Genomic DNA, 25,252 nt, shown 5'->3' with positions numbered 1-25,252 from the left:
ATATATAGTAATTGTTTTTGTACATTAGATTGTGGCTTTACTTATTGTATGTAATGATTGACTGAATAAAACACATAGTCGTACTCAAGAATCCATGACAAAGCCATGACAAATTTAAAAAACACACTTCAAAATAAAATAACTATATTTGAAAGGAAAACGAAAAAAGCATGGTTGTCATATTTAATTTCCAATGAATAATCGGAGTAAACTCATGAGCACGAACAGCTGACGTGGTGACGTCATCAAGTTCGCTGCTGTTCCAATTGCAGAAAGACCGTCCTGCGTCCTCCCGTCCTCTGGAGTCCGGACTCCAAAAGAACACAAGTCTGTACTCAGCGTACTTTGGATTGAGAAACGGCCTATATACAATATCGTGCCAAACAACTAAACTACCCATGGTAAGTTGATGAAACTCACACATCCATCCATCCATTATCAGCTCTTATCCGGGGTCGGGTCGCGGTGGCAGCAGGTTCAGCAGGCCGACCCAGGCTTCCCTCTCACCCGCAACACTTTCCAGCTCATTCTGGGGGATCCCGAGGCGTTCCAAGGCCAGCCGGGAGATATAATCCCTCCAGCGTGTCCTCGGTCTTCCCCGGGGCCTCCTACCAGTTGGACGTGCCCGGAAAACCTCTAATGGGAGGCGTCCAGGAGGCATCCTGACTAGATGAACAACCTCAGCTGACTCCTTTGGACACCAAGGACCAGCGACTCGACTCCAAGCTCCCCCCTGATGTCCGAGCTCCTTACCCTATCTCTAAGGCTGAGCCCGGCCACCCTACGGAGGAAGCTCATTCCGGCCGCTTGTAAACATGTTATGCTTAAATAGTTGTGCTAAGTGATTACATACGTTGTTTGTGGATGACTTAGTGAAATGAGTGAAATTACGGCATGTAACTAGAAACTAGAATTGATATGGAATGTCTGTTTTTGGACATATGACCTATGCACTAACAAGCCACACTTAGTGTATTTTCTTTAAAAATAAGGCAATACAGCTTAGGACTTTGTTTAATGTTATCAAAGTGTTGTATAACACTATACAGTGATTCAGAGAGAATGTTAACCCATTTCTAGAAATAGTCATGCTATAAATAGTGACACACATGATATCTATTGCTTCTGTCCATCCCGGGAGAGGGATCCTCCTCTGTTCCCTTTTTTTTTTCCCTGTGAAAGGTTTTTTTCAGTTTTTTGGGGATTTTTTCCTGATCCGATGTGAGGTCCTGGGACAGGGATGTCGTATGTGTACAGATTGTAAAGCCCTCTGAGGTAAATTTGTGATTTTGGGCTATACAAAATAAACTGAATTGAATTGAATTGAACTAGGTAACCGGAGCAACTACTGCATGTGTCAGTGTTACAATACATGTGGATTTGTGGCTGTGATAAACAACATGATGAGATAAATTGTATGGGTTACATTTTACTGTGGTGTTTCCGGACAAACAAACGAATCTTACTTTAAGAATCCCAATTTATTTGTGGAGCATTAGCAGGATCACGTTTCTATGTTTACATTTAAACATGCAGGCAACATTTGTCTTTTTAATTTGCATTAAAAACAGTGAAAACTAACTAAATCAAACAGAATTCAGTGTATTCATTGTTAACACAAACCATGGTGCCTAATGGCTCTGAGATTGAGAGTCACCAGATTTTTTTTTATCCATGACGTGTAAGAAAGCAAATATCAAAAACAAAACAGATCTGGTTACTTAAGTGCATGTAAATGCAGACCCTTGATGCAGCATTTGAATTATTCCAAACTACTTTTAATGGGATTGTGGCTCTGAGTTCTGACAAAACACAGGTGAACTACTTTCAAAACTGTGCCTGAATATATCCTGTGAGACACAGATGAAGCACTAAAGCTTAGTCAACTGTTAACTGCTGATAGCCACTTATAAAATACAGTTTTCATTTTCATTATAACATTTTAGTTTGCTTGGTGAGCAGTACAATGAGAGGAAGTCTCGGACTGCCAATTCTGAAATTAAATCATTCAATCAAATTGCAATCATTTTAGCCATTTGTGGGAGAAAGATCTATGGCTACTTTAAATAAAAAATATAACTATGCAAATATTTTGTGCAACACTGTAGAGTTGTGGGGTTCAATGAATATCCAGCCTTTATCCCGCTAGCAGGGCTTTAGACTTGTGTCTTCCAATCAAATCAACTAGTAGTAACATATAATAAAGTTGCATTAATCATTATTTGATCAAACTAAAAGTAAACATGATTACAAATATGAATGAGTATTCCAATATTCCACATTTCCAAATAATAAATATAATAATTGTTCTTTTCACTTGTATTTTTATCGGAAATAAGATATTTGAAAAAATTAAGAATGACTGAATAAAGACAATTCATTCTTCATTTTATGTCTGTCATATTTTAAAAGAGGTGAATAGAAAGTGAAAGGACCCCAGCCGTGATGTGTCAGTTTGCATGTTATGCGGTCTCTGGGTTGTCTTCTGCAGGTTCAAGAAACTCTTGTGGTCTGTACATGAAGGTGAGGAGGAACAGCGCCACATCATAAGAGCACCAATAGGCCGTGTGTGAGGTTACTGCTGACCAATAGCGGCTCTCCACCAAGCCCTCACGCAGCTCAAAGTCGATGCGTCTTTCCAATTCCACTAGAACAGAAAACAACAGATTAGTATCCAGCTGCAGAAGAGTGTCAGAAGAAGATATTTCCCTTAGTAGTTGACCCATATTGTCTGGAGTGCTCACTGTCAACTTATTAAGTCTGTGTATTTTTCGGAATGATTCTTAACAGTACTGACACTGCCAATTTACATTATGAAAGGTGCGAAAAATGCTTTGATAAATAACAGACATGCAGGAATATTAACAAAGCATTCACAGTGCTACAATTGACATCAAACCATCACAGGTGGGCTTTTTTATTCAACAATGAAACCTGACTGTAACAATGAGAGATATCTTCAAAAACATCCATCCATCGTGATGGCAGCAGGATAGTCCAGGTGTCCCTCTCCCCTGCAACATTTTAAAGGTGGTGCCCTCCGTTCAAGCAGGCCTTCGTAGGTGCCGTCGGATTTGGAGGGAGGTCCGGTATGCGCTCCTCCGTTCGGTCGCCCGCACCTGGCCGACCGGCGGAGAATTCATGCATCCACCTATCGCCCAGATCAGAAAGTGTGGTTCTCTTCGCGGGACTTACCCCTTCAGGATGAGTCCCGCAAACTGTCACCCTTCATTGGACCCTATGAGGTGGATAGAATCATCAATCCCTGTGCGATCTGGATCAAACTCCCATCCTCATTAAAGGTGCACCCAACCTTCCATGTTTCCCTACTCAAACCGGTGTCCTCCAGTCCCCTCCTGTTCCCCCTTTCCCCCACCCAGGTAGTTGATGGACACCAGGTCTACGTCGTTCGTCGTATCCTGGACGTCCGCCGTAGGGGCCGGGGATTCCAATACCTCGTCGACTGGGAGGGGTACGTCCCAGAGGAACGCTCCTGGATTCCATGCAGCTCAGGGTACTGTCACGGCTCGTGACTCATGTCCTTTTTTGGTGTTTTCCCTGTGTCCCTTGTGTCCCCTGTCTCTTGTGTCTCCACACCTGCACCTCATCTCCAGCACCTGTCTTCAATCATATCATCAGATCCTTGCTGTTAAAACACCCCGGCTTCCCTCTCTCCAGTTGCCAGATTATTTTCACCATTTCCAGTGGTACTTAGACTCTCGGCCTCTCTAGGATTTTGATTACTCTCGTACTTTACTTTGTGTTTGACTCACTAACCCCTGTTCCCCTTGCCCAGAATTCCCGTGCCTGCACTCCTGCTCAGCTGCCGCCGCCGCTCACGCCACCTCACCGCTCCGCCTGCACTCACCTCCTGTCTTACCATCTCATCAGTGTTCTGGCAATAAAACCCATTACCTTCACCCAACCTTGCCGTCCCTGTGTCTGTGCTTGGCCAAGACCGAACCCTTACACCTTCCTCCTGAACACTGCCCCTGAGGATTTCTGGTCACTGCTCAGGGCTAAGCCTAAAGCCATGGTCAGCTCCACTCCATCCGATCAAGAGCCCTGGTTGGTCCTTACAGCAGCAGTAGGGGTCCTTCCTCTCCTACCCCTTATCACTTTAACATCTAGCTGGAGAAAAAAAACGACATCCACACCGTGCATGATTTCCCTCTGGCTACAAATTCCTAGCCCCCTCCTCCATCTCCCGTTGTTCCCACAGACATTCCCTCTGATCCCTTAACCAGCAATTCCTAAATACTGCTCTTGCACCAGGGCTCCTGTCACCCGTTCTGTCTGCCCTTCTCCTTCCACTCCATCAACCCAGTAAAGTCTCCCCTACCTCCATCCACGTTCATTTCTCCCACAGTGGAATATCCTCGTCCATACTCAATATCCTTCACCCTGACAACACTGATAGTTGGGGATACCATAATTAGTAACATCAGCCACACACTTACTTCAGGGTCACAGCCCTCCAACAATATATACACTTTTCAAACCTATGGATAATCTTTTCCATTCCTTCACAGTTTAACTACCTGCAAAAGTTGAGACCATCTATAAACAACAGATCACTTTCAGCCCTCCCCCCCTCAACCGACTGGTCAATCCCAATTATCCCTGATCTCCCATTCAGAACTCGATAAATCAATGCCTGGCATAAAGACTCTGACCTGTATGTTTGACGTACTTGACAATAACACATTTTGGATTCTGTATCTGGAACCCATCCCTTCCACATTAGTCATAGCGTGTCTTCCTGCTCAGCAACTTCTCTCTGTCTACTGGCTCTGTCCATTACGCCCTCAAAGTCGCACCTGTCCCACTTATCCTCAAAAGACTAACATAATTGAATACACTGTTTCCTCCCAACTAAAATCCCACCTGGACCATTTAATTCTGGATTCAAATCCCATCACATATGTGTTGTGACATCCACCACCCTAAGCACCTAGTACTACCTTTTCTCCCGCCTTGAGTCCTCCCTCCAAATCACTGGCCTTGGCATGGCAACAAATCTCCTGGTTTAAATTGTACCACTCTGACTGCCACCAGTTCATTAGCATCAATAAATGCAATTATAACCCAGTCCCAGTCTCTCAAAGTGTCCCCTCCTCTTCATCCTCTATATGCTTGGTAAAATCATATGTCCCCATGCTGGTGACATCCTGCTCTATATCTACCAAATCCATCTCTCCTACCCCAGCAAACTGCCTTAAAGATATAAAGATTAAAGGTTGGTTATGCCTCCTGCCTGCAGCATTTGCATGCTTTCATGTAGTGTGCCCCATTAACTGCACATAAGTCTAAACATTTGTTTTTAGCCATTGATCCCATGGTTTGTGGCAACCTTGAGCCAGACAGCAATAGTCAAATGGTAATGGTAATTGGAAATTCACAAGCCAGCCACTCAAATCCAGCTGCAGGTGAGTTTCTGACCAAATGTACAGTACTTACAGGAGGTGTTATCCATGACAGCTGAGGCGGACTGGTACATGGCAGGCTCCGCCTCTGTCCTCCCCTCCTCTAGTTCTTTGTCCTTTTCTTCACTCTCTGCCACTGTTGCTCCTTCTTCTCCGGATGCCACATTTTCAACTTCAGAGGCCCCACCCTCAGAATCTGATGGGTCCTCCTCCACTCCACCCACCTGGCCACTAGAACGGGAAAAGCGGGAGAACAGGATTCCTCCGATTCCCTTTCCAAGACTGGCAGCACCTGAAGGGCAGTAAGATTACTAAGTCATTAGTGGAGTAAAATGTGCCACAAGTTGGGTAAGATGAATTAGTTCAGTGTCAAATATACCATTCAATGGAAAAAAATATTATTATAATCTATATTAATGCAAAGAATAGAGAGATGTCGATAGTTATTTCTTGTATTTCGAATTTGCTCGTTCACACTCGCTCAATGGAGACAGTTTATAACTACCCTTTCATTTGCCTCAAGTAAACCTGAATGTAACCAGGTAACACTTGTTAACAACTACAGACAGACACATTCTGTAACTACCCGGACTTACAGGTAAACCTGAATGTAACCAGGTAACACTCGTTAACAACTACAGACAGACACATTATGTAACTACCTGGACTTACAGGTAAACCTGAATGTAAGCAGGTAACACTCGTTAACTACAGACAGACACATTCTGTAACTACCTGGAGTTACAGGTAAACCTGAATGTAACCAGGTAACACTCGTTAACAACTACAGACAGACACATTCTGTAACTACCTGGACTTACAGGTAAACCTGAATGTAAGCAGGTAACACTCGTTAACAACTACAGACAGACACATTCTGTAACTACCTGGACTTACAGGTAAACCTGAATGTAAGCAGGTAACACTCGTTAACTACAGACAGACACATTCTGTAACTACCTGGACTTACAGGTAAACCTGAATGTAAACAGGTAACACTCGTTAACAACTACAGACAGACACATTCTGTAACTACCTGGACTTACAGGTAAACCTGAATGTAAGCAGGTAACACTCGTTAACAACTACAGACAGACACATTCTGTAACTACCTGGACTTACAGGTAAACCTGAATGTAAGCAGGTAACACTCGTTAACAACTACAGACAGACACATTCTGTAACTACCTGGACTTACAGGTAAACCTGAATATAATCAGGTAACACTCGTTATCAACTACAGACAGACACATTCTGTAACTACCTGGACTTACAGGTAAACCTGAATGTAACAGGTAACACTCGTTAACTACAGACAGACACATTCTGTAACTACCTGGACTTACAGGTAAACCTGAATGTAAGCAGGTAACACTCGTTAACTACAGACAGACACATTCTGTAACTACCTGGACTTACAGGTAAACCTGACTGTAACCAGGTAACACTCGTTAACAACTACAGACAGACACATTCTGTAACTACCTGGACTTACAGGTAAACCTGAATGTAATCAGGTAACACTTGTTAACAACTACAGACAGACACATTCTGTAACTACCTGGACTTACAGGTAAACCTGAATGTAACCAGGTAACACTCGTTAACAACTACAGACAGACACATTCTGTAACTACCTGGACTTACAGGTAAACCTGAATGTAAGCAGGTAACACTCGTTAACTACAGACAGACACATTCTGTAACTACCTGGAGTTACAGGTAAACCTGACTGTAACCAGGTAACACTCGTTAACAACTACAGACAGACACATTCTGTAACTACCTGGACTTACAGGTAAACCTGAATGTAACCAGGTAACACTCGTTATCAACTACAGACAGACACATTCTGTAACTACCTGGACTTACAGGTAAACCTGAATGTAATCAGGTAACACTCGTTATCAACTACAGACAGACACATTCTGTAACTACCTGGACTTACAGGTAAACCTGAATGTAACCAGGTAACACTCGTTAACTACAGACAGACACATTCTGTAACTACCTGGACTTACAGGTAAACCTGAATGTAAGCAGGTAACACTCGTTAACTACAGACAGACACATTCTGTAACTACCTGGAGTTACAGGTAAACCTGACTGTAACCAGGTAACACTCGTTAACAACTACAGACAGACACATTCTGTAACTACCTGGACTTACAGGTAAACCTGAATGTAAGCAGGTAACACTCGTTAACAACTACAGACAGACACATTCTGTAACTACCTGGACTTACAGGTAAACCTGAATGTAACCAGGTAACACTCGTTAACAACTACAGACACATTCCGTAACTACCTGGACTTACAGGTAAACCTGAATGTAAGCAGGTAACACTTGTTAACTACAGACAGACACATTCTGTAACTACCTGGACTTACAGGTAAACCTGAATGTAACCAGGTAACACTCGTTAACAACTACAGACAGACACATTCTGTAACTACCTGGACTTACAGGTAAACCTGAATGTAATCAGGTAACACTCGTTAACAACTACAGACAGACACATTCTGTAACTACCTGGACTTACAGGTAAACCTGAATGTAAACAGGTAACACTCGTTAACAACTACAGACACATTCTGTAACTACCTGGACTTACAGGTAAACCTGAATGTAAGCAGGTAACACTCGTTAACTACAGACAGACACATTCTGTAACTACCTGGACTTACAGGTAAACCTGAATGTAAACAGGTAACACTCGTTAACTACAGACAGACACATTCTGTAACTACCTGGACTTACAGGTAAACCTGAATGTAAACAGGTAACACTCGTTAACAACTACAGACAGACACATTCTGTAACTACCTGGACTTACAGGTAAACCTGAATGTAAACAGGTAACACTCGTTAAAACTACCGATAGCCACATTCTGTAGCCCCCCTAAAATAGGCCTAACGACGCCCCTGATGGAGAGTGTTTTTGTGAACCAATATGAATTACAAGTAAAAGCCAATAACTTAAAAGTAAAGAAAACTACTGCTTTTACTATAATTATTACTCAAATATATCCACTACAGCTTTTATTATTAGTTGTCAACATTTTTCATCATTGACAGTCACCTATCGGTCATCTTCCGTCCTATCTGAAAGATAACATTAGTCATTAAGATTAAGTAGGCCTGTGGGATTACTACAGTGGTTCTCAAACTGTGGGGCGCGCCCCTCAACTGTGGCACCGAGGTATTACAGGTGGGGCGCGGGGGGCCGTGCGGAGAACTTCACATATTACAAAAGTACGTGTAAATGTTTCCGTTACGGTTACGGCGTTCACAGGTTACGGCGTTCACAGGTTACGGCGTTCACAGGTTACGGCGTTCACAGGTTACGGCGTTCACAGGTTACGCGTGCGCGATCGCGACGTCCAAGATCCTTTGCGACTCGTTAGGCTTCTGAGCTTCTGAGCAGTTACCTGACAGAACACGGGCTGAAATGGGAAAGCTGTGGGTTTCTGCACAGACGGTGCGCAGACCACGACAGGGAAAAGGAAGGGCTTGCAGGCGCTGATGAAGAGGGTCTCCAAATGTGCAATGGACACACTGTCATTCACAGAGAGGCGCTAGCAGCCAGACAGATGTGCTGTGAACTACACGAGGTTTTGACCGATGCCATCAGCGTGGTCATTTTCATAAAGACCCCTGAAAGCACGACTGTTTTCTGCACTCTGTGGAGAAGAGAGCGGAGCTTTCAGCTGTTTCACGGCGAAGCTCGGTGGCTCTCACGAGGAAAAGTGTTTGAGCTCAGAGAAGAAATCCATCATATGTCATACAGGACAGTACAATATAATTGAAATGGTACATATTACAATATACAATATGTGCATATCCATGCACATATTATTCTGCAAAGAGGAGGTGGACTTAGTTCATCATTTATTTTATCTTTATAACGCATATACACTTTTTGGAGTCAAATTTAGGTAATTAAATTATAATTATTAATTTGCAGGCAAGTTTGCTGATGAATAATTTCCAATGAAATTGGCCTATCTCAGTGACATATTTGGAAAGCTGAATGAATTAAATCTTCATCTTCAAAGCAGAGATCAGCATCTTCCTCAGCGCTTTCACTCGGAAGCTGGAGATGTGGGTCAGGCGACTCGATCAAGGGAATATAGTGAATTTGAACTAATACTGATACAACTTGATGGCTCACACATATATGCATTAAGTTTGTTTTGAAAAGATATTTAGTGTAAAAATCAGTAAAACTCTTTATTGCCAAATATTTGAACTTGTATTGTTTAGTTTTTCACAGGTTGCATTTATTCTATTTATTGTTATTATATTGAAAATATATTCAGTGCCAAACATGTTAATTGCAGCCACAATAAGCTATTTGCTAAATATGAGTTCTTTTTTGAACAACTTTTTATTTGTTTTTGTCTGAGGAAGCAATCTGGTTTAATTAAAAGTGATAGCAATTTATTTATTTTGAAAAAGCACAGATGGAGGAGTCACAATAAAAATTCAGCATGGATCATTTAGTTATAATTTTGTTGGGGCGGTGGGGCGGGACAGAAAAAGTTTGACCATGCATTAAATAAAATGGTAGAAAATCAATCTTTTTAAATTAGAATTGGATTAGCATTGGATCAAGATCTGCATTAGAGTGTGCAGAACTGACACATCTACAAGTCCGGAGAGGCAAACTTTCTATCTTGACTCTAGGAACCACAAGTAGCCCCGCATTTAGTGAGTGCAGCTCTCTAGTGGGGCAATATGGTACTACAAGCTCCTTAAGATATGATGGTGCATCACCAATCAAGGCTTTGTAGGTGAGGAGAAGAATTTTAAATGTGATTCTTGATTTTACAGGGAGCCAGTGCAGAGCAGCTAATACAGGAGTCATGTGATCTCTTTTCTTAGTTTTTTAGCCTGATTTTTTAAATGCAGTCCTTGAGATTTGCTTCTCGTGGGAGTTAAAGGACAAGTCTGGGTCAAAGATAACGCCGAGATTCTTTACAGTGGTGTTGGATGCCAGGGCAATGCCATCTACAGAAACCACATCACCAGATAATTGATCTCTGAGGTGTTCAGGGCCAGTAAAATAACTTCAGTGTTGGAGCCAAAATGTGGTTTTATTGCTTTCTTCTATCTTTGAGGGAAACACTGGGTGAATTGGGACATGCAGTTCCTACATTTGAACACAGGGTGGTACATTAACATTAAATGGCATAGGTAAGTGCCTGCTAATGAGAACAAGTGTGGATGGGAAGCAGGATCGACATTGCTGTATTGGACAGCTGATCGACATCGCTGGATTGGACAGCTGGCATCGCGGGCAGATCGCATTGCCGATCAACATTGCGGGAGTCAACAGCTGATCGACGTCATGTAATTCAGCAGCTGGTCGACATGCTTTGCAATATAAGTGGACGACGTGAAGAAGTACAATTTGGACCAATAGACACTCTAAATGGACAGAAGTATGTAGCGCTACCAACGTGGCCAAGTTAAAGATGTGTGCGCACTTTTATTTGTGTGTATAAATCCAATGCATTGGTCCCAGCTTATAGGCCTAATATAAGAGCTGTACGGGTGGTTTAAATTTGAATTGTTTAATTCTGATATAGGCCTAAAGGTACTAAATCAAGGCTCTATTGTTAAGGACCCAACCATGGCTGAAACACAGTCAAATCCCAGTGTGGACAATGGTGAAAGGGAAACACAATCTGTCAGGAAACGTCCTGTTAAACTGACACAAAAGGCATTCATGGGTAAACTGGACAATCTACAAAGGGCTCGGAAGGCCAAACTAAACAAAGCTTCTGATCTTAAAAGGACAATTCAAGACAGAGAATACGAAACAGAGGTGCAATGTACTTTTGATAAGTACGAAACTCTTTGCAATGAAACAAAGGAACAATATCGATATGTCCCATATCTTATCTCATGAAGAAAGGGAGAAACATGAGATATGGTTCAAAGCAAAAATGTTGAGTGTTCATGAATTTACTGATGCCGTAAAAAAGTGGTTAGGTATACAGAAATGTCCAAACCTGTTGAAAATGATGATTTTGAGAGTGAAGTAAAACCCAGTGGCAGTATGGCCAATATGGAAAGAAATGTTTCTGTTTGAAATCAAGTAGAAAAAGTCACACCAGCTTAAGAACCAGCAAACCTTCATCTGTATCGATTCAGATAGAGGCAGAGAGAGCAGCACTTGAAGTTCGAGTTGCAGCCTTAACGGAGAAGCACGAGCTGGATGGAGCAAGCCGAGTTGCTGAGAAAGAGAAAGGAAAAACTGGAGGTTGACACGGAAATGGCTGCCTTTGCTGCTAAATTAGCAGTATTAAAGGCCTCTGGTGAGCAAGTTTTGTCAAATACACAATTGCATACAGTAAGCACAAATATCAACAGGATCAAATCAGAATTGGAGCCAAGATTCAAAAGAAGTAGCAGTGTCTCTCTACACGCATGTGGTCATACAGGGGCCGGTAACAGTGGGATTATGCCCATCGTACCAATGCAGGTGAGATCCAGTGGGGGAGACCAGGTCACGCAGGCATGTGCTTTTCTGGATCCAGGCAGTGCAGCGACATTTTGTTCTGAAAACCTGGTGAGGAGGCTTGATCTGAATAGATGGAGGACCCGGGTCCACTTGGGAACTATGGGCTCAGGAGCAGCAGTTTCCGGCTGCATGTTGACGGATTTTGAGGTTTCAAGATTCTGTGGTTTGCCGGAGGTCTGTGCCCAGGGGAGGATGCCTGTAGGCACTGATGGCCTCATCAAAGAAGAGGATTTGGCAAAGTGGCCATACTTGGATGGTGTGAGTGTTCTGAGAATTCAAGCTGATGTGTAGTTGTTGATAGGTACCAACGCCTTCAAAATGCTTGAGCCTGGGAGAACAACAGCCATGGAAATGGACGTTATGCCACTCTGCCAGATGCTATTGGAGTGGGTTAGTATGCAGCCAGCTGTGTGGCAGTGGCTACCCCGCTGCTACTGTTACCAGCATTTCAGTAAAAAAAAACTGGACTGTTTGAGAGGATCGACCTCTATATCAAAAGAAAATGGAAACAAGTACAGTACATCTCTGACCTCTTTTGGAAGCGCTGGCTAAACAAATACTTGCCTTTGCTACAGGAGAGGCAAAGGTGGAGTATGGAAAGACGAAGTCTTGTTCAAGGAGACATTGTACTTGTTGCAGTTGCTACAGCGCCACAATGTTCCTGGTTACTCTGAAGAGTTCTAAAGAACTATCCAGAAAGGAAAGGACTGGTGTGATCTGCACAAGTGCAAATTAAGACTTGCTGGACAGGCCAGTGAGCAAACGTTGTCTTCTACAAGAAGCAGACACATAAGCAACTTCTTACCCTTAGGGGTTTTTGTTTGTTTTTGTTTATTAATTGTGAATTTGTTTGTGGTAGAACACGCGTCAAAACATGTTCTCCCGTTCGCCCCTAGTGGCTTTAAGACTTACATTGGAAAAGTGTTAGGGCCTCTACACTGAGTTTAACATCAGAAAGTTGCAGGTCATCCGTGTTTTTTTCCCTAGAGTCCTAAAAAGTAGGATGGGAGCCAGAGCCTTCAGTTATCAAGCTCCTCTTTTATGGAACCAGCTTCCACTTTCAGTCCGGGAGGCAGACACAGTCACCGCATTTAAGAATAGACTTAAGACTTTTCTGTTTGATAGTGCTTATAGTTAGGGCTGAATCAGGTTTGCCCTGGTCCAGCCCTTAGATATGCTGCTATAGGCTGCTGGGAGACGTTTTAGGATACACTGAGCTCCTCTCTCCTCTCTCTCTCCTTATGGATGAATTTGCATCTCTCCATTGCACCTTATTAACTCTACTTCCTCCCCGGAGTCTTTGTGACTTCACGTCTCATAGGGTCCATTGGACCTGGCTGTGTCTGAAGCTGGTCCTGGGTCCTTGCCCCTGCTTCCTGGATCCAACCTCTGGCCTGGACCTGGCCTCCTTCCCAATGGCCATGCCTCCTTCTCTGTGCCTCCTGCCTTAAAGGCCTGACCTCATTGATCTGGCCTCTTTCGCGATGCCTCATGCCTGGTGGGTCGGCCTCCTGCCTCAGTGGCCCTGCCTCCTGCCATGGCCCGGCTGATGTGCTCCGCCTATCTTTCTCCTTCTGTTTCATGGATTGTGGAAATCCGGATCATGGTCCATGCCTTACTAATCCATCTTCCATAACTACACCTCCAGTAACTTCACCTTCTTCCCCCTTGTTTTCCTCTTTTATCCCCCTGTCTCCTAATCAAGTTCTTTCCTTGGTAACCTCTGCCCGCCCAACCACCTGCCCCCTTGACCCCATCCCTTCTCACATTCTCCAGTCCATTGCTCCGGACCTTCTTCCCTTTCTCACCCATCTTATTAACACCTCCCTCTCAACCGGCTCTTTCCCTAACTCTCTGAAGGAGGAAAGAGTCAACCCTCTCCTGAAGAAACCCACTCTCGACCCATCTGAAGTCAATAACTACAGACCTGTTTCTCTCCTCCCCTTCCTTTCCAAAACTCTAGAGCGAGCTATCTTTAACCAAGTCTCCTCCTTTCTTCACAGTAACAACCTTCTAGACCCCCACCAGTCTGGATTCAAGACAGGCCACTCAACAGAGACTGCACTCCTTGCTGTCTCTGAGCAGCTTCACACTGCTAGAGCAGCCTCTCTCTCCTCTGTCCTTATCCTTCTAGACCTTTCCGCTGCCTTTGACACAGTGAACCACCAGATCCTCATGTCCTCCCTCCAGGACCTGGTATCTCAGGCACCGCGCTCTCACTCTTCTCATCCTACCTCACCGACCGCTCTTACCGGGTAACCTGGAGAGGATCTGTGTCTGAGCCTTGTCCTCTGACTACTGGGGTCCCTCAGGGTTCAGTCCTCGGTCATCTTCTCTTCTCTCTGTACACCAACTCTCTTGGCTCTGTCATTCGCTCGCATGGCTTCACCTACCACAGCTATGCTGACGACACCCAACTGATCCTCTCGTTTCCCCAATCTGAAACACAGGTAGCAGCACGAATCTCTGCCTGTCTGACCGACATCTCTCAGTGGATGTCCGCTCACCACCTGAAAATTAACCCGGACAAGACTGAACTTCTCCTCCTTCCAGGAAAAGGCTCTCCCACCCACGACCTCACTATTAACTTCAACAACTCAGTGCTGGCTCCGACTCCGACTGCCAGGAACCTCGGAGTGACGCTCGACAGTCAACTCTCCCTGACTGCCAACATTACCGCAACAACACGCTCCTGTAGGTACATGCTGTACAACATCAGGAGAATACAACCTCTTCTCACTCAGAAGGCGGCACAGGTTCTGGTCCAGGCTCTGGTCATCTCACGGCTGGACTATTGCAACTCCCTCCTGGCAGGTCTACCTGCTAATGCCATTCGACCTCTACAGCTCATCCAGAATGCAGCTGCTCGACTGGTCTTCAACCTCCCGAAATGTACCCACACTACTCCGCTCCTCCGCGACCTTCACTGGTTACCGGTGGCCGCCCGCATCCGCTTCAAAACATTGGTACTTGCGTACCATGCTGCGAACAGATCGGGTCCAGTCTACATCCAGGACATCCAGTACACCCCAGCCCGTTCACTTTGCTCGGCTTCTGCCAATCGGCTTGTAGCTCCTTCACTTCAAGCTAAACACTCAACAAAATCACGACTGTTTGCTGTGCTGGCTCCTCATTGGTGGAACGAGCTCCCCATTGACATCAGGACAGCAGAAAGTCTCTACATCTTCCGTCGCAAACTAAAAACACATCTTTTTCGACTATACCTTGAATAGGGAGGGTAGAGCCGTAGTAGCACTCTAGTGGCACTTAAATGGCACTTAAATGTCCCTTACCGATAGCACTTTGTTGTTTAGCACTTTAGTAGCACTTAAATGGCACTTATGGATAGTACTCTGTAGTTTAACGTTATTGAAGAAATTGTACTTGCTTGATTCTTGTTGTTCTGAGTTTGGACTCATGGTTTAATGCACTTATTGTAAGTCGCTTTGGATAAAAGCGTCAGCTAAATGACATGTAATGTAATGTAATGTTCCTGTAGCTACCCGTGACATAATCAAAGTCACCAACGACCTCCTCCTCTCCTCTGATGACCACTCAAAATCCCCATCATACTGGACCTTAGTTCAGCCTTTGACACCATCAACCACTCCATCCTCCCTGCCCATTACTGGCACAGCCCTCTCCTGGTTCAAGTCATACCTTTCCTACTGCCAACAGTTCACTATCATCAATAACTCCAAGTCTGACACAGCCACTCTCTCAAGGTGTCCCCCAAGGTTCAGTACTCGGCCCCCACCTCTTCATTCTCTACTTGCTTCTCAACTTTCACTGCTACGCTGACGACACACAACTCTACATCTACCCCAAATCCATCACACCTACTCCACCTTCACCAACTACCTCACATTCATTGGAAGTAGCTCCAGAGTCACTGTCCACTTAATAAGGCTCTGCCCTACTTCACGGCATAATGACCTGGCACACCACTGATCTAGAGTTATAACTTCCTAAAAGCACAGATTTGTCTCAAAATAATTATTGGGGAAACACAGTGGCTACATCTTTGTGCTGCAATATTATTGATTACAGGATTGTAATAAATGGACTGTACTTGTATTGCGCTTTTTCTAGTCGTCCGACTACTCAAAACACTTTAACACTACATGTCATCATTCACCTGATGGGAGGAGCAATTTGGAGTTAAGTGACTTGCCCAAGGACAGATCGACATGGACTAGCGAAGCTGGGGATCGAACCATCGATCCTCTGATTGAAGGACGATGCTGTTCTACCATTGACCTTATTAATAGACTGGCTAATAGACTGGCTTCCGGTCCAGAGGACCACCTGCTTCTCATTCAAGCCATGTTGCTCTCGACCGGATAAGTAGGTTAAAAAAAATTAATGACACAGAATAGTTCTAATGAATTCAGTGCTTCACTTTAGAACTTTGAAACATTTAATAATTAATAATTAATAAAATAATAATTGAACTGGATGAATTATAAATAATACATACTCTAATAATGAATACATTATGTTCTCTCATTTCAAGTAAAAGTAGGGGATGCATTTAAGATTACAGAAAGCTTTTGTAAAATGTATCTTAAAGTACTTAAAGTAAATTCAGTTCATTAAGGTGTGAAATGATGTCAACCAAAAAAGTCACGACATTATATTCTTCTCATCTTTTAAAAATAAAATTGTGTGCAGGGACTGTATCTGTGATTATTAAAACCACTTGTTTCAGCTCTATCCCCCTCTCTGTTAACATCATTGTTGGACAGTGAATCCCTGTATTAGGATTCTAATCATATTGGGCTCTTAGGTTTATTTTTCTGTTCCTTCTTTTTGGATTTGAGTGGGTACGTTTGCTCAAAAGATTTGTGCTTGTCTTCACATCGATGCTTCTATAAATTCCCACGGTCTGAGTATGTCTCAAATATATATTTGAGGCATACTGGTTATAAACTGCCTTTGGTAGGACTGAACATATAAGAGTCTGTCTATTCTTGGTTAAAGGCTCTAGTCTCGCTGTCCACTTTCTCTTTTTGGAGAACGACATGTGAAATAACTTCTATGACTCTCTCCCCGTCTGTCACGTATGTGTTTATCTGAAGGGCAATACTTATCAGAATACACATGCCGAGTAGCATCACGTAAGATGATTTACAACGCAATTAGTCTGTGTGTTACCTGGACCGCTGAACAAGTACCGTAAAGGCTAGAAAAGCCTTAAAAAATATAAGTGCTGCGTCAATTGAATAAATCTCAATTATTTATCGTTTTAAGACTGGAACCAGATACAACGGCGTCTGGTTCCGGACCCGGACTGTGGTCCGCCTATTAGTGACCCCTGGTTTTGAGCAGACTGTCAACTGCTTGCCTTGCTACAATATCTGTAGTGCAAGCAGCTCCAGTTTCTCTCAGCTCAGATTAGGTACACGCTCGGTGTTATGACTGAAAGGGCTGATTTTCAGTTGAGTTCACATCTATCACGGTATTTTCCTGTTTTGCTTTTCTTTACTTTGCTGTGTGCTTACCCATGATGCTGGCTTTGCCAAGGCTGGTGATGGACTCTCCATAATGGCGTCTGGCCTGGGGTGGGGAGGTGCAGGGACTGGGGATGCTCTCTGAGTCGGAGACAGATGCAGTTTCCTTCGAGGGGTTGAGCAGTGTGAGCCGGATCTGATCGTATGGTGTTGAGCTGGTGGTGTTGTACCTGCACATTACATCCACATTAACCTCAGTCATGGAAACATAGAGTCCTAATTTTGTCTTCAGCTGTACTTTAATTAACCTGGGACACTGTAGCTTCAATCACAGGTGGAACACTATGATTTTGATACAATACTTGTTATACCTTGGCAAATGGAGCAATTGGCTCCTAAATTGTTAAGAGCAACGAAATGATTTCACAAATCACAAAAAAGAGAGAGAGATACTAAAGCTGTGGATAACATTTCAGTAATAAATGTAATAAATAACCACAATTATATCTATCATAGAGTGCCACTTATCTTACCAGTGGATTTGAACAGGTGCAATGTTACTGTAGTGCTTTAAGATTAGAGGCTCCAATCTGTATGCCTGAAACAAACAAACAAAAACAGATGCTTTGAGCAGTTGAGGGTTTCTCACAAAATTACTTCTAAAATGTTAGAAGTATTTAAATAAATTACTTTGTTTTAATTTGAACGCATTTGAATGTATGTTTGTTATTAGTTTTCATTGTTTTGTTGTTTAATCTAATAGCAACACCACCAACTTACATAGCATCTATTAAAAGGTTTACTGTCTGTTTGTTGGCTATTGGTCATCCCTAAACATCCTAAATGTTGGTGATGATTGCAATCTAGGCAGGATAGTGACACACTCAGTTGTGGGTAATGTAGCTCACCACAGGGTCTGTGGGATGGAATATGTTGAAAAGGCGTTTGCAGATAGATGTGGGGAGGATGTGGCCCTGCACACCATAGTTTCCAGGCCGTATCCCTCTCAACGCCAAGAAGACAGCCAGAGGAGAGCCCATGCAGAAGAAATTTTCGATCTGCCACACAAAACAGTCCAAATTGAACATAAGAGAATAAGATAACCCATGGATTTGCAGTTTGAATCAAAGGGTTTGTAATTCATAAATGGCTTTGTTGTATAACATATTGGGTTTGTGGTTTGAATCAGAAGGTTTGAATTTAAAATCAGGGTGTTTTTGTTTAAACCACAGGGTTTGTAGTTTTGTAGGGTTTGTAATTTCAATGTTTTTTTATTTACATAGAAATAGTTATGTTGTGAAATAATGTAAAACTAAATCCCTAAGCTTCAGAAATGTATTTCTGTTTTTAAATAAAGAAAAAAGAAATACACATATGTATGCAAATGTATTGCAATTTTCATCAAAAACAACAACAGGCTCAACATTTACAAATCATATGTCTCCTTCAGTTTCAGCCAATAACATATGCATAGGTTTGAAAGTATGGTTTAATGTGAATACATAATGTTACATCTGTGAAGTCTACAATTACAAAAGAATGGACAATAAACTAACATCCAGCTGCCCGGAGGTCAGAGGTCAACCTCAAAACGTCTAATGACTGTCAATAGACATGTACTTGTATAACGCTGTTCTAATTGAACTGTCATACATACACCAAAAGCACAGCTATTCGTGAGCAATTAGGAGTGTCTTGCCAAAGGACACATCGACATGGACTGGAGGGGCTTGGATCAAACAGTCGATCTTCTGATTGAAAAACAACCCGCTACTATCTCTGAGCCCTGATCCTGGATTTAGTTGTTTATATATAGATCACAAAATACATTTGTTGATTCTTCTGCCTTTTGACTGATCTAACTCCATAAGTTTGTAGTCATAGTGGAGGATTCACTGACACTGTTTTATATAATGACAATGTTCGTAGTAATCATTGGTTGTTGTTGTTTGACTCAGAAGGTAAGGAGCTTGATTCAGATGATCTATAGTTTGAATCAGAGGGTTTGTCATATAAAACTGAGGATTTATTGTATGAATCAGATGGTCTGTCTTATAAATCAACAGGCTTGACTCAGAGGGTGTGTGGTATGAATCAGAGAGTTCTTAGTTTTAATAAGTGGGTTTGAATCAGAGGATTTGTTGTACGAATAAGTGTTTCAATCATTTTGTTTTGCGAATGGCTTTGAAATTTGTGTAGTTCTAAGGAGAAGATTTTTTGAATGATCTAAAAAGTTTGAGCTTTTAAGAGTCTATCAGAACTGTATCAGAACATTTGTAATTTGAATAAGAACGTTTGTAATTGGCTGCATGGTGGTGTAGTGGCGAGCACTGTCACCTCACATGCACGAGGGGCCCGGGTTTCGATTCCCCATCTGGGCAGTCCTTCTGTGTATAGTTTGCATGTTCTCCCCGTGTTGGTGTGGGATCCCTCCGGTTTCTCCAGCTTCCTCCCACAGTCCAAAAACATGCACAGTAAAGTAAAATGTCAACTTTACCTTAAATTTCAAGGCTGGCACTGCACAAATCGAGGTACGCAGACCCTGGAACTGATCCTCCAAGTCCCTCAACCTGGGATGATGAATAGTATAAAATACATTAAAATGACTCCAATGAAGATTGCATGTTTGTTTAGTCTTACTAAGTCGTACGTTCACACTACAAGCAACAAAACGGCCAAGCAGCGGCGAGCTACATTTTTACCGTGTCACTGATGAAGTGCTAAAGCACTCTTTCGCATATCGTTAAATAGCACTGGCAACTGGCTAACAGCATTTTTTAATGGGATAAAAGAGGTTTAAACAAACATATAAGGTTGACGCTTCACCTATCAAAGCATACTTTGATTTGTAGTGCATCACGCCTGTCACACAGCGACACTGTAAGTGACCCGCTTTTCCTGAAAACCTTATGCAAGGGCTAAGGCATGTATAAACTGAAATCAAACCATATCAAATGTTATTTTATCATCCAAAAGAGATTAATTTGGTCTCAGGCACTGATTCTTGCAACCGAATACTGTAATTTTGGTGAACACAGGTTTTTTGATTTCATCAAGAGAGGAGAATTAGGTGGAGTTTTTGAGATGAGGGCTTTCTGATTCGTGTGTGTCCAAACATTAGTCAATTTGACCCCATTCCAACTTGGCTGAAGTTTTACCTTTAATTAGCTAATTAAACCAGAGTCTTCTATTCTATGTTCATTCTTCCCAAAGGCAGTTCAAAACTCGAATGTCTCGTGTGTTCAGAGAACGTGACGATTATTAAAAGCGGCAATGTGAAGCTTTGCTACGAGACAAAGCACAACTCTTTTGAGCAACCGTATCGACTCGCATCCAAAATGAAAGAACCCTAAAACATTCATTCACTGTCCAACAATAATATCAACAACTGTACATCGCTGCTTGTAGCTTTAATAAGGGTCCGAGCAACTGACAAAGTCAGTCCAAGAGGACCCTATTGAAATTGCAAGGATTTCTTCTCTCGGACTGACACAGTATTATTCCGCTTTTTATTTTTGTACATTGGGCGCATATTGGGGGTACTTGCCATACTCCAAAACTCACAGGAGGATATCGACAAGCTTATTTTCACTCAGTCAAAGCGCCACCTACTGGCGAAAGGAAATCAGCGTTACGTGACAAACAGTAAAACATCCGACCGGCGGCCCGACGTTCTCGGCCGGCCGAGACGCCTGCCGGCTCGGATTTGTCATAGAAACACCTACTAAAAAATAAAATGACTAATTTAATTTAGACCATAATGTATTCTATTTAGGCTAGTAAAAATAGAATTTAATACATCTGAAGTTTTAGCTCGCTTTGATAGGCGTTCCCTTTGTGACCCAGAGACCCGGAATCACATCCAAGCCGGGGCTAATTTCTTGCCCCCACAAAAAGTTATTTACATGACGTGGTCTACACTTCACGTAGGGACACATGATGCATGTATATGTTCACATTATCACAGCACCACCTACTTGCTGCACTGGACTTCCTCGAATCTGCCCAAACTTGTCATGGTTGATACAAGTCACGGCCTGAGGACATCGACAAGCCTATTTTCATTCATAGTCAAAGCGCCACCTACTGGCCAAAGCAAATCAGCCTAAAATGCATCGGATTCACCTATTGGCTCCACTGGACTTCTTCGAATCTGGCCAAAGTAAATCAGCGTTACGTGACAAACGGCTACGGATTTACACGACAATTACAAAAGGTGGTCAACACTTCAGACACATGATGCATGTATATGTTCACATTTGCATAGCGCCACCTAGTAGCAAAGGGAATTTACATATTTTATGCTATGATGTACTGCTAGTTTAGGTGCTTGGGATGCTCAAAAACGCATGCAACTTTATACATGTGTCAAATTAAACAGGCTCTTGGAACTCCACCGGACTTCCTTGAATCTGCCCAAACTTGTCATGCTTGATAAAAGTCACGGCCTGAGAATATCGACAAGCTTATTTTCACTCAGTCAAAGCGCCACCTACTGGCGAAAGGAAATCAGCATTGCGTGACAAACGGTAAAACAACCAACCAGCGCCCCCGACTGACGCAAAGGAACAATGATCCATTCATCGCCTTTTATTTTTATACATTGGGAGCATTTTTGGGGTACGTAACCAATTGGAAAACCAACCAAATTTGGCACGCTTGTCAGGCTTGGTGAAAATAGCCATCTGATCAAGGAGTCAAATTTTTGCAATTCATAGTTGCTCTCTAGCGCCCCCTAAAATTTTGACCGGCGACGCCCCTCACCCAGATTGTCCGATTGACTTGAAATTTTTCACACATGTTCATATCCACCTGCTCTACAAAAAAGCGTCTCAGACCCATAAGGTCCGCCTACTTAGATTTTCCGCTATTTTGAATTTTGTGAAAAACACATAATTGACTTTCTTAACTACATGCTTGGTCCAAATCAACAAAACCTGATATCAATCAAATCATTGAAGCCAGATGATGTAGGTTATGTCAACCGTTTTTTTTATATCTCATTGTGGTAAGGATCTATGGCCCAATGAACATCTTAGGGGCGTGTCTTGTTTTTCAATGCTCATAGCGTCAACACTATTGGGACTAATCACTCAATAACATTTTTCCTAAGTGCACATGGCATGCCTTAACTTGCAAAAAAACTTGTGCGATTTGAAGACTAGGGGGCGCTACAATAATTTGCCGAAGTTGCCCGTTTTTTGCGTTTTTAGCTCATTTTTGGCACTTTTTGCCGTTATACATTTAACGTTATCTCCCACAAAAAATTCCGATCGACTTCAATCTTCTTTCCAGGATGATCAGAAGGCCTTGAGCATGATTATTCTGCAAAATAACGTTGTTTTCACCGACTCTCACAAAAATTCCAATAAAATCCCACTTTCTGTGCTTTGTTATGCTAGAAACTTGCTTTAACTAAACCAATCTTTCCAAAAATAATCATGCATGATGCCAATCAAGCCCTGAACACATTTCCAAGAAGAAACTTTTGAAAATGTCATAGGAATACCAACTAAAATAAAAAATTAAAATAAAATGATGAGTTTTAGACCACAATATATATATAATATATATATGAAATATATATATTATATATATACTATATATATACATATATATATATATATATATATATATGTATATATATATATACGAGGCCCCGTTCATTGCTGCTTGCAGCTTTAATTCTCATTATTATTCTCATTATTATAAACGATGTGAGGATGTCAGATGTGTACAGATTGTGTACACATCTTGCTGCGTCAAATTTGTGATTTTGCCGATATTAAAAAAATTGAATTGAACTTGTCTAACAATGGGATCATTGCACAGTCACCACTCACAATGGAATTGTGGGAGTTTTTGGATCAGAAGAAGATGAGATTACCTTTCCAATTAACACTTCGTCATCCCAGTTTTGTGCATAGAAATTAACAAGAACGAAAGTGACACTATTGAGGTAACTATTACAAAATTACTTTTGTAATGGATGCCAACCCATGGCGCCTTCAACCTATGATTATTCTTGGTGATCATGTAGGTCTCTTGTAAGAAAGCAGTTTTGGTTTTCAGATTTTTTAAGTGGGAGAATATTCTACCTCTCCTGCATCTGTATATATGTCTGTAATGTCTCTTTAAGCCCCCCTCCTGAAAAAGACCAGTCTACTCTAATTGGTCATCATTTTGGGATTTGCCTGTCATCAATTGTTCTGGTCTATTAGCTGCTGGCTGGCCACGGCAGTGTGTCTCAACAAGGAGGTTTATGAGCACTTTTACTAATGATAATCTAATCACTCACCTAATTTTCAACTCACCTGTTTAAATAGATTAATTACATAAAACCTTTGTGAGAGAACACGTTATATTTCTCGACCATGAAATTATTCATTGTACATTTAAAAATGACAAAAACCCTTTTTAAAAACAAAGCTCTTTATTCATAGAAATATACATTGGACATAATACAAAAAGTAGTAACGTCATAACTTGTATGTAAACTGTCCAGATCATGTGCTCCATCAGTAATGGGTTTCTTGTAGACTGAAGTTGTGTCAGATGGTCAGAGGTCATCCTGGCGCATCTTCTCTTCTGATGGTTTCTTATACTGTGAGGAGAGTCTGCTGGTTCTGAAACGCTTCAGGACCGAGTATCAGGTCACTGAGATCACCTGTAAAACAGATTCACTGTTAAGTAATAACATCAACGTGTATGACAGTGTGACAGGAGGACAGTTATAGTTTTTTACAACATCATTATCTTATATGGGTAGTTATGGTGAAAGCTAACTAAAAAGTATGAAGGAAGAAATTAATTACACAGGGCAAATGGAGTGTTACTGGTGTTGTGTTGTCCAGATAGCGATCAAGTGACACTCAGTGACCGGAGAGACCGATGGCTGCTGACAGTATTTCTACATGTATGTTACACTGGAACCTCTACTATGGTGTTACAGTGAGTCACTAATATTACAGTGTATCTGTAAATCATAACGATAATAGTAACTTTACACTCTGTCCAGCTGGTCGATACAGACAGTGTTATTACACTTTGACGTATTATTTAGTCTGAGAACAAAAATAAGTATTCACATTGAAACGTTTTTTAATCGTCTCTCCGTGGTCGAGAAGCAGTGATAAGACGTTTACAGACTTTACTAATAATTTCTCCGCCGCTTTGATCATCAGCTGTCTCCCCTCAACTCACAAGAGACAAGCGCTCTTATTTTTTCCATCACTTGCTACCTTAATCGTTATATAGCCAAGAAACTTGCGCACATAAAAGGAATACTTATCGTGAATTGCTGCATAACAATAAACACACTGCAAAAGTCTAAAGACATAATATAAATGAGGTTATTTTTTCTGCTGTCCCTTTCAAAGGAGAATTCAATACAGTTTGACCATTTGTTTTTGACATCTGTGTCTTCAGGTCATATACATCTACACACTCCTTCATGCTAACAAAGCAGCGTTGCAGTACAGTTTCACAAAAGATAACATTGAAAAAAGCAGTTACTCATATCAACCTACTACTGTCTTTATTTAACTAGCTTCAAATGAGATTTAATGTCAACACAGTCTCTCTCTAAATTACCTATGGTGACTATATCACTCTAGAATGTGGACCTACAATGGAAACTAGCCACATAAGCAGTGCAGCTTGATAACATTAACATGCAAACAATCTGCTAAATAAAAAGTAACTAAAATAGAATAAAAATAGCTAAACTTACTGCTCCAAATTTGAAGTTGGGTCACAGTCAGCTGGTACAGATCCATCCAGAGCTTCAGTTTTGAAGATGTTACTGACCCTCGTTGAGAAAGAGTTGTTGTTTTAGTCA

The 25,252-nt window shown here is 42.0% G+C and overlaps 1 protein-coding gene across 1 annotated transcript in view; it reads right to left on the bottom strand.

The window, feature by feature from the left end:
• Nucleotides 1-1,981: 1,981 nt before the first annotated feature.
• ddhd1b (DDHD domain containing 1b) overlaps nucleotides 1,982-25,252 on the bottom strand; it is a 39,584-nt gene continuing 16,313 nt past the window's right edge. The window contains exons 8-13 of the mRNA XM_034527715.1: nucleotides 19,910-19,982; nucleotides 18,321-18,470; nucleotides 17,946-18,010; nucleotides 17,464-17,642; nucleotides 5,461-5,718; nucleotides 1,982-2,647 (exon numbers count right to left, since the gene is read on the bottom strand). Coding sequence (XP_034383606.1) covers nucleotides 2,463-2,647; nucleotides 5,461-5,718; nucleotides 17,464-17,642; nucleotides 17,946-18,010; nucleotides 18,321-18,470; nucleotides 19,910-19,982 — 910 coding nt within the window. The 3' untranslated portion in view covers nucleotides 1,982-2,462. The remainder of the gene's footprint in view (nucleotides 2,648-5,460; nucleotides 5,719-17,463; nucleotides 17,643-17,945; nucleotides 18,011-18,320; nucleotides 18,471-19,909; nucleotides 19,983-25,252) is intronic.

This window comes from Cyclopterus lumpus, chromosome 24 (assembly GCF_009769545.1).
Source record: "Cyclopterus lumpus isolate fCycLum1 chromosome 24, fCycLum1.pri, whole genome shotgun sequence".
Taxonomy (NCBI): Eukaryota; Metazoa; Chordata; class Actinopteri; order Perciformes; family Cyclopteridae; genus Cyclopterus; species Cyclopterus lumpus.
This window is presented reverse-complemented; position numbering and strand designations above follow the sequence as displayed.